Genomic DNA, 11,890 nt, shown 5'->3' on the forward strand with positions numbered 1-11,890 from the left:
GTAGGAATGTAAGTGTATGTGTTATGTTTTATGTATTATACTATGCTGAAAAACTTGAAAATATCATAAATACAAAAAAGATAATAATAATAAATAAGTAAATAATTAAAACATTAATTTTAGCAGTTGTGGAATATGCTTGGGAATTGTCTAATCCTTTATTATATATTTGACAATAAAGATGTTTAGATCATATCAACTAGTTACATGTATTTTAAAGCCATTCATGTACGTTTAGTAAAGGAAGGGAGACAACCCATCCCCTTGCACCTAGCATCGTGGACATTAAAAACAAATTTAAAATCTTGTGTCTGGAACAAATCTTGATGATCTTATTTTTTCAAGTTTAAAACCTTCATAATATATATACATTTTTTTTGTAGATAATTCAGTAGTTTTCTTCCGACTCCGCCATGATTTATTTCGATTATACCATTGCAGTAGTCAACAAAACAGTAGAGCTGATGATCATCAAAGTGTTTTTTTCTTAATTTTACTCTGTAAAGCTAAATAGCATCTTTATTACCGAATCCATACTTTAACATCTTTATCAGCGACTTTGAACATTTAAAAAAAATGATAAAGGTCATTTTAATTAGGCCAATTGTTGTTTATATAGTCATCTTTAAAAGGCGACTTTGTTATTATGCCGATAGATTGTACATGTACATAATTTTCTTTAAAGGCGAATTTATAATTACGCCGAATCACTTTTCTAATCTTGAATATTGGACTCAAATGTGTGAATTGTTGACTACTAAATATATACGAAGTATACATGCAGGTATTTGCTGTACTAATCTAAGGTAATTTCTTGGGTTAGGCTCTCCGTCCGTCTATCTGTTTTTTCTATCCTTTTTATCTAAATTAACAAGCCATTGTGCTTGAAACAGAGTGGGATCCAGGGTAGATTGGGAGACTGGTATCTTTAACAGTAAATTACCACCTACTATTGGTGAACATAGCCGTTATGCTCTTTGACACAATAGCTAATAGATCCCCCAGTTTATACACTCATTACACACTCACATTTTACACAGTTAATTGTTTGAAGGCAGTATATAATTCAATTAAATCCCTGCTATCTTTGACTACTTCCAAAAACACTTCATTATATGACTTACATTTGCTGTCGCCAATTAATTATTACGGACATTGAGAACAAAGGTTCTGTATTTTGCAAACAGAACTGCGACACCAGTATAGTTGTCATAATTTGGAGATTACCTTACAGATATTGCATCCTCTGGCTGCGGGATTCCTTGTGAGAATGCCATTCACTATATGTTAGAGTGTCGCCTTTTAACAAACGAGAGAAAAGTTTTGATAAAAAATCACCATTTAAATGTGGAATGTTGTCTTGAAATTATTCTATAATGACATCAAAAGCATACCGTTCCGTTGACTTCAATATAAGTATCTTTAATTATATTCATACATTCATAAAATCCAGCAGAGGATTCTTAATTTCGATGTCTATATCGGGTAATGATTGTACCTTAGTGTTATAAATATTCATGTTGTTATCAATCGTTGTTAGACGTTCAAACTAATAATCTTTTGGGAGAAGGTGATGGTAAATTGAAATAACAATGATCTATTCCTAGCTGATGTCAAAGGCTAACAAAAATATATGTTTGAATCAATTATCAGCGGAGTATTATCCATCCTTGCGACAGGTCTTCGTAGTTGATCATCGTCGCCAAAATTATCGAAGTCTTCATTCACTCATCATCCATTGTCAATACACAAAGTGATGACGTCATGATTATCATTATCATAAATGTGTGCGAAGCGATTTAAATGTTACGATGTACAGAAATGCATACGTGCAGGGTGAATATGGTGTACGTGCCTTTCATTGTGATACTGTAATTGTACAGAAACAAAATAACTGGTCTTGGTGTTTAAAATCAGGTGCAATTGGTCAGAGAAGTGTATATCACGTCTCTAAAATGGTTGAATAAATAAGTGCATATTACAAATAATATTTTAAAAAGACGCACCCAGACTGTATCCGGTATGATTATGTATGTACGCCAGCAAAATGTAGTCAATCGCTCATCGAAACACTTACATGTACGCCTTAGGGGTAAAAGTCACGAATGACATCTCCGTGTATTCCAGTAAAATCTTATTACCGTGGTTAAATGGTGTCGTCATGGATATAGTCATCGTGTCAAAAAAAACATATCCCGAATTCCGTTTTACACACATGCTGGTCAGTCTATTGCATAGGTCAGACACGTGAATGATTCATCACGCTGACCCCTGGTCATCTGATTGACCCATAGTAACCAAGGTACATCTTACCTCTCACCTGTCAAATGCATGACTGGACAGGTAACATTGATTGACAACTCACCTAACAGATATGTATGATGGAGCTCTCTCTTTTTTTCTTCGTACGATTTACCTTACATTTTCGTCATACAAAATGAATTTCAACCAACAGGTGTCAAATTATGATGAGTTCATACGCCGTCGCCGAGACCTACTACTTAAGTCACTCAGTCACTGTGGTCATTTCGGAGCCAACAGCTCAACAATTTACACCGACATACGGGAATACTCATACAGAAGCTCAAGGAATAAGACAAGGTTTAGAAACATGATTCCGTTTATTTTAGGTGGGTGTATTTTATATTTGTTTCTTAGACAAAACTCGTGAAGATGATGTAAAGTGCATATTCTAATATTTTATTTGTCTGTTAGCCGTTTTCTCTTTTAAGGGAAGCAAGCGGTTGAATACATAATTTGCTTTTGATGTGTACAGATTTTTACTAGAATCGCTGGTTCTTTTTTGGCCATTGTGTCAGTTAACTGTAACTATTGTCGATGATTTACACATTTTTTCTTTCATTGTTCTCTCCCAAGTTGATCAGATAGTGTTATCTTTCTATCTGATAAAATTTACACGAACTGTACAGGTTTTATTTTCAAATGGCATTTTATATATTTTAGGTTTAACTGAAGTGTATTTTCATCTGTTTTTTTAATAACTGTTGGACATTTTACCGTATGTCAGTTGCAAATCCTGATATTCTACTAGTTCATAGATATAAGGGTTTGATTTGTATGTAACATGGTCGCTTTATTCTGTCTCAGGGTTTGCCTTGCTGGGGTTTGTGTCCGGTCAACAGGGTCAACAGTTTCCAGCTGGGCAACAGTTTCCGACGGGTCAACAATTTCCATCTGGACAATTTCAGCCTGGACAGACGCAACCGGGACAGCAACTTCAGCCCGGACAAGTTCAACCTGGACAATTTCAACCCGGGCAAGTTCAACCGGGTCAGCAATTTCAACCCGGGCAAGTTCAATCGGGTCAGCAATTTCAGCCCGGACAAACTCAACCGGGTCAACAGTTCCAACCCGGACAAGCTCAATCTGGTCAACAATTTCAGCCCGGACAAACTCAACCGGGTCAACAATTTCAGCCCGGACAAGCTCAACCTGGTCAACAATTATTGCCTGGACAAGCTCAACCGGGTCAACAATTCCAGCCCGGACAAATTCGACCTGGGACAACAGGCGCAACCTGGTCAACAGACTGGACAGACTCAACCTGGTCAACAACTACCGGGGCAAAGGCAACCGGGTCAACCAATCCAGCCCGGACAGGTTCAACCTGGCCAAGTAACAGATCCGAACGGTCAAACGGCAACCAATGCCCCGAATACTGCCCCACAACCAGGGCAGTGTATACAACAGGTCCAACAGATCAGTGTGAATTGCTTTATGAAACAAGGGGTTCCGATACAGCTTGCGGACGCCATTATTACCAACGGAACCATGGTCCAGTTACCCCCTAATGCCAATGTTGCGGAGCTTCGAAACGCTCTTTGCGCGTAAGTTTATCACTCTGAGATATTGACTATATTCGCGATTTACGTTTTTTATGCATTTTAATTTATAGATTTGCGGTGCTATTCTTCGAGCGATTTTCGTGCTGAGAATATTCCCCTGAAGTTAAATGTTTTAAATCCCGATTTCGTTAGTACTTTTTTTATATATTAGATAGTGGATGTGCCAATTATCAATGAAGTAATATGCTAAAATTTGAGATTTCACTTATGGTAAAGTTAGAATTTCGTTACAAACAGTTATCGTTATAAACATACATTTGGAGGTGACTATTGTAATGTTATGTCGTGTATAGTCGGTAAGATGGTTCGGATAAAGTAGACACATCTTGTCAGTCATGTGATTCTACTGTATTTGTTCTCACATCCAGTAACATACATACTACGGATTGATATGAACATTATGTAGTATATAGTAGTGTATCCTAACTATATCATCGATATTTTCATAAAAGTTGAAGAATGGGGTCTTTTTATTTCCTCCAGGATCAGAACAGATCTTATCCAATGTATCATTCCGCCAACTTTAACCATGAGAGGAGAAGGAGCGTGTATCGACAAGAAAGAGTTCAACTTCGTGGAGGGACAAATAGTGAACCGCATCAACGCTCTACAGTCTGTTTGCGGAGCAGGTAGGTGGTACATGTATTACTACGCGGTTCATACACTGTATTGTAAATGCAACTAGTCTCGACGATAATATCTAAAAATACATATATATGTGATGGAATTATAAGTCAGTTTAAATTTCCATTAAGCAATTACGGGAAAATAACCGTCAGAAATTATTGAACATTTCAATTAACTCCGGGGCATACTATGTCTTCGAAGGTTTTGTAGCATTAGTAGAAATTACTGCCGATAATCTTTTATTTATATTTTGTATAAATGTGTAGTTTCGATCAGTACGTCAAGTGTTAAGGTTTTACTTTTTAATTAAACAGGAAATCTTTCGCCGGCCAGTGAATGTATCAAAACCTTGAAACCTGACATGCAGGAATGTCACAACAAAGTGGGCTTCGAAAAATCTATGTTCATTAGTAATTCCTCCGCTGTCAAAGGAGCTCTCATTGGACGGGACAAACCATCTGCCGTGAAATTCTGCGCGTGAGTAATGACGTCATACTTTTTTGGGGGGATATACATGTAGGCATGTAAATGTGCATTACATATATATTCTAAACATATAATTAATGCATCTGTACGGCGTAACTGATTTTATCTCATGTATACTATAAACGATAGCAGTAAAGATTAAATTAACGCAGGGTAATTAGGTTAAAGACCTACATTCAAGTTATTAACGTCTGAATTTTAAGAATTCACCATATCGTTTTTTTATCTTTTTTTCTCAGTTTTTTTCCCTTGCAAATCTGATTCTGACATGTATCAATTTACTTTGATCAATTTTACTTTTTTAATTTCCAATTGCAGAAAAGCAAGTCGAACACAAAATAAATGTGTATGCATATTTTGACTAAACATGTATAAATTGTATCAATTTCTTACTCCAGTTCTCGCCTTGAGCTATACCAATGTATGAGGGGTGTGATTGATGCCTGCCCAGGGGGCCCGGGAATACATGTTACTGACGGGGTATGACCACGATTCTATGGAGAAGAGTATTGAAGTACTTTGTCAAGACATTGATGGTATGTTGTACATGTCATTATTACTGAGTTCTTATTTCAACGAGTTGTAGGAAAATTGCAGGCCCGGTTTGTTTCTAAGTAATGGTCGATTGGTTGCGATATCTTTTTTTTTTTTTTTTTTTGTATTTTAATTTTGTGTATGCAATGCGTTGTGTTGTGACGTCGGAAACTATTTCAGAGAAATAAATAGATAAATAAATGTATAATTTCTATAAAGGCTTTATACGCTGTTTTTGGCTTGACCATGGTGTGTATCCGTAATTTGAGATACTTATATCAATACACGATGTTAATTATTAACATTCGAAAAGTTACACTTTAAAACACCAGGCGTATGTAACAATATCAAAATGTAACTAAAACCATGTCATCAACAGATGTGGTTAGTGATTTATATCAGAATAAGGAAACAAAGCTCGCGTTGTACGTAAGATACACATTTATCTAAGTATTCGAAGGTTAAATTAGTCAGGACTCAGGAGTCATTCTGACACGAAAGACGGAAAAGCACAAATTCCATATCAAAATTAACTTTATTTTACTTACCTTATATGGTTTTCATCAGCTGTTGTCGTTTATGTTCCAGTGTACGTAAGCGGGTTATCGTGTTTCCAAGAACCACCGCCCTCCGTCATCGGCTGCTTCGATAATATGATGGCCAAGATGATTGAGTTGACGGCAAGAGAGATCGAAAATGTTGTCGACAAAGAAAAATATTTTAAAGAATACTGCAGGTATGAACATTGATTGTATATGAACTTAAATAAGAATGTTATATCATTATTATATTTTATATAATTTATTCTATAGTTAACTAATGTCATACAAGCGCTAATTGTATAACTTACTGTTAAGTTAAATGTAATCAATTTGTATTTTTTAAATGAACTTGTAAAATTTAAAAGTACTGAACATAACGTGTATAAATATTTGATAGGAAACCTTTATAATTTTTGTTTTCAAATGACATTATCATGAACACCAACATTTACGAAAATTCAAGCAATTATTCTCATCAAAGCTGGATTTATTCTTCTCTCTCACGCGAAATGCAATTAATTGTCAGTTGATTTTGACTTTTATTAACCTAAAATTCAACCATTTAAAACAAACGTTCGTTTTCGACAGAGTAAGAGTTGAACATCTCCAGTGTGACATGAAGGGTTGGAAGGACAAGTGCCCTGCGGACAGCGTCGGGCTCAAGAATGAGCACGAATGTACACTACTTCCGGCTCGTTGTCAGAAGGACGCTTCGCTCAATCAACAGTTAGGAAACGTATGCAAGGCCTCTAATTTTGAGCGGAAGTTACGTCAGTTGCAAACCAATAAACAGGAAAATGCGGCTGGAACGGTGTACAGCTCGGTTGTTGGAACAGCCATCGGCCTATTTTTCGCTGTGATACTTAGTGCTTTATAACGTGTAATTATGTATATTTCCTAAATTATTAGCTTTACAACAAAAATATCCAGTGGTTTGTATAATATGATGGATTTTTATATGTAGATTTAACTGCTTACTTATATTCTTTGTACATAATTGAAAGAAACACGAAGTTTTCTATCAGAAACTTTGATCTTGAGTTGTGTAGTCCCGTAGATATGGCTATAAAACGTTTTACATTGGATATTGTATCTGATGTGTGGGTCATTTATAGCGATATAATATATATTACAGATCTTTTATTTGTAATACGTTATGTACATATCCACCGAATAGAAACGTCAGTTATAAAACGGTGAAGCGTCTTGATTGTTTTATTCTCCATTTTTCTTTATTCATTGTATTCGTGTTGTCAAATTCGGCCTTTATTGATATAAAGGTGATGTACAGGTGTATGATACTGTGGGTATACAATGGAGTATTACTTTGCTCTAACGTTAGATTGTTTTCTTGAGGTCCACTGGAAAATGTGTTATATTGTTTCACTGATGCAGGCCATGTTTGTAAAATTTATACACTTTGTAATTAGAAATTAAATGCCAAATAAATTCACAAATAACATGTAGTTCTTGGGAAAAATTGTTGTGTGCTTATGTTCGAGTTACCTCCCTTTAGCCTATCGTTTCGTGTGAAACATCCTCGTTACTGCAGGAAACCTTGAATTATGTCATGGTGGAATCTACTGTAAAACGCTCACTTATCACCATCCTGTGGTTAAAATAAACACATCAAACCGACTGACTTTAAACGTGGTTTATCTCCTCAGTAAACCTTTAAAGTAACGCATCAGCTGAATTATTAATCAAGTTTCTAGTAACTGGTTACATGTCTGCGAATTTCCTATGACATATTCCATGGTAGACTGGCCACCAGACCTTAAGTTTTTTTTTTTAAGAATTGCCGAGCTAAATTCTAATACCAGATTATCTGCCCCTAGTTTGAAACTTAGGAGACATATCCTAGGGATCAAAATCATCAAGCTGAATTTTATTTATAATTTTAATATTCTAGAGACAGGGGGCCAGTCTAATTCCATGGGTGCAGGCTTGAGGGAGCGAAAGTGAATAAGACCCCTGAGATATCAAAGATATTCGGCGGTGTTTCCAGCCGCCTCGAGGACACACATAGATCCTGAAATCGGTAAGGAGGATCAGATCAGACAGAGCGTGATAACAAAATAATTGCTCTTCATGAGGGTTGACTTCACGCGATACATGTGATGGTATTCCATTAATAACTCAAATAAATAAATTACTTATTCACGATAATCAGAACATCGTGAGCTGATAAACACGGTAAAATGGTGATAGTTTCAAATCAAGTGGAAGTAGTATAATAATATACCTGTATAGAGATAATATAGGTAAAACGATAGTTTAGCAAATAATATGCGCAGATGGCATACAATCCCTTCACTGAAATCTTTCAATTCTTGCACGCCTTTCAAATGACACAAAGATCACAAACGCACGATCTGAATACATTTAAAAAAAAACCACACACACAAAAAACACCTACATAAATAAATAAGATAAAATGAATAATAAAAATAAATAAACCAAGAAATAAATATGAAAAAAAATAAAAATAAACACTTGTAAAATCTTATATACACCGTTCGATTGAGTTCCCGAATGCATATTTGATTACGCACAGCGTTCCATTAATATTAATTGGTCATCAAAGAGATCAACTTATTTAATAATTTGTTTAAACTGTATTTTATTGATAAATCAATACAAACAATAAACAGTACACAACATTAATGTAAATAGTCGGATTCAGAGACAAGCACAATGTAGGTATATTAATCCATTTCCGGAAATCATTGAACGGTCATCCGGTTCTATCTATCGTCATTATAACGATTTTTATACGATTGGTATGTAAAACTATCTCTCGTTGGTCCTAATGAGATCACATGACATCAATTATCTCCTTGGAAATACCCCATACCATCACCGAGGAGTCTATTCTTACACATAAACTTATGTATTTAAAAGTATACATATTGACACAAACAGATATATTCGTCCTCATAACAGCTTTTCTATTTTGGTAGAATCAGTTCACACACAATTATGGTTGTTGTACATTTGTATATGGTTTTTATTTCCTTCGAGTTAGTTATTTTTTTCAAGTTTTTGAAATAAATACATAATCTGACAATCGTCACCACTTGAACGTAGGAATATGTTGCAGTCTATATGTATTTGGACACACTGCACTGACTGTGCTTTACAACTTAGGGGAGGATACAATAATAAACTGTTTACACATGAATATTGTATACTGATATATAACATGTATATTGTATACTGATATATAACATGTATATTGTATACCGATATATAACATGTATGTTCTATACTGATATATAACATTATATTGTATACTGATATATAACATTATATTGTATACTGATATATAACATGTATATTGTATACTGATATATAACATGTATATTGTATACTGATATATAACATTATATTGTATACTGATATATAACATTATATTGTATACTGATATATAACATTATATTGTATACTGATATATAGCATTATATTGTATACTGATATATAACATTATATTGTATACCGATATATAACATTATATTGTATACTGATATATAACATTATATTGTATACTGATATATAACATTATATTGTATACTGATATATAACATGTATATTGTATACTGATATATAACATTATATTGTATACTGATATATAACATGTATATTGTATACTGATATATAACATGTATATTGTATACTGATATGTAACATTATATTGTATACTGATATATAACATTATATTGTATACTGATATATAACACGTATAATGTATACTGATATTTAACGTGTATATTGTATACTGATATATAACATGTCTATTGTATACTGATATATAACATTATATTGTATACTGATATATAACATGTATACTGATATATAACATGTATATTGTATACCGATATATAACATTATATTGTATACTGATATATAACATTATATTGTATACTGATATATAACATTATATTGTATACTGATATATAACATTATATTGTATACTGATATATAACATGTATATTGTATACTGATATATAACATTATATTGTATACTGATATATAACATTATATTGTATACTAATATATAACATGTGTATTGTTTACTGATATATAACATGTATATTGTATACTGATATATAACATGTATATTGTATACTGATATATAACATGTATATTGTATACTAATATATAACATGTGTATTGTATACTGATATATAACATTATATTGTACACTGATATATAACATGTATATTGTATACTGATATATAACATGTATATTGTATACTGATATATAACATTATATTGTATACAGATATATAACATGTATATTGTATACTGATATATAACATTATATTGTATACAGATATATAACATTATATTGTACACTGATATATAACATGTATATTGTATACTGATATATAACATGTATATTGTATACTGATATATAACATTATATTGTATACAGATATATAACATTATATTGTATACTGATATATAACATGTATATTGTATACTGATATATAACATGTATATTGTATACAGATATATAACATTATATTGTATACTGATATACAGTACGAGGAGGGTGATTTGGTACTCAAACGCTCACAGCGCGTTTGCGCCCGTCGAGCGATGGGGATTAAAACCCCGCTGCAATCCCGCCGTAATCCCGCGCAAGCGATGTCGCTGCGATCCCGCTCACGCAGCGATTCCGCTCTGACAAGGCAGCAACCCCGCTCAGCCAGCGATTCAGCTCCGGCGGGCCAGCAAACCCGCTCAGCCAGCGATCCCGCTCCGGCGGGCCAGCAAACCCGCTCAGCCAGCGATCCCGCTCCCGTTACATGGACACAAGAAATCCTGCAATTTTTTTTTTTTTTTTTTAAATATAACGATGAATAAGAAGGAACTTATATTTATTTCATCAGAAACGTTCGCAGAATGTAATGTAACGTTTACAAAATATGTTTCGTATTCACTTGCTTGAGTTGTTCTCTGCTTGTGTAAGTATCAAATCAAGAGTAATTTGGTAGCGTAAGTAATGAAGTTTAGTTTAACAAAAATACATTTTATGGATCTTAAAGTATAATCATAGAAAAAGGTTAAACACAAAGTTATTTTTAAACAACATCTTGTATCTAAAAATGTTCATACGGAGAGTAGCGTAGTGCAAAATGCAAATGTACATCTGATTTTAATTAGATTGAGTATTCTGATATATTTCTAAGTTGTTTTGTCTTTTTGGTGTACATACAGTACATGTACATGTTAGCTGGATCGTATGAAAGAGGAACATTACGCAATTTGGCCTGTTTCGACCTAAAGGTGACCATTTTCAAATAAAAAGTAGTTCTCAGATTTGATATTCGCTGGTGTCAATAACATGGGGGAAGACGTAGTTGATGAAATATTTAAGTTTAGATGTCAATTATACTAACTACATGAATAATAGAAAACAAAACCACCAGTTTATGCAGCATACGGAAGATTAAGAGATCAAACCACCAACATTTATCTATTTTGCATACATATGTACATATCTACAAGTTGCGAAGCTCACAGCGATGACAACTGAGCAAAATATGAGTGCAATATATGTGTTTATATCTATTTTGGTATAAGGTGATGTAGATTCGCAATAAGTCACGTGATGTTTCACATGTACTCTAGTTAAGCTCTCGCTAGCGCTGTGCGCGAACAATCATTTATCTTATACATGTACATGTATATACATTTGTGCGTGGTATACCACTTAAAGTATCGTAGTTATGTATGATATATTAAAATAAAGAAGGCAATTAGTTCTGTCAGTGAAACATTTTCTTTGATATAGGCAGGATTTGAAATGTGGTCGAATTGTACGAT

At 33.7% G+C, this 11,890-nt stretch overlaps 1 protein-coding gene across 1 annotated transcript; it reads left to right on the top strand.

Annotated features, from left to right (window-relative positions):
• The first annotated feature begins 2,331 nt into the window (after positions 1-2,331).
• LOC117314554 lies at positions 2,332-7,535 on the top strand. Its single transcript, XM_033868621.1, is given in 8 exon segments — positions 2,332-2,343; positions 3,109-3,848; positions 4,350-4,495; positions 4,808-4,970; positions 5,378-5,426; positions 5,428-5,515; positions 6,102-6,249; positions 6,644-7,535. Coding segments are annotated over 8 exon segments (1,635 nt in total). The 3' UTR covers positions 6,933-7,535.
• The last annotated feature ends 4,355 nt before the right edge of the window (positions 7,536-11,890 follow it).

This window comes from Pecten maximus, chromosome 16 (assembly GCF_902652985.1).
Source record: "Pecten maximus chromosome 16, xPecMax1.1, whole genome shotgun sequence".
NCBI lineage: Eukaryota > Metazoa > Mollusca > Bivalvia > Pectinida > Pectinidae > Pecten > Pecten maximus.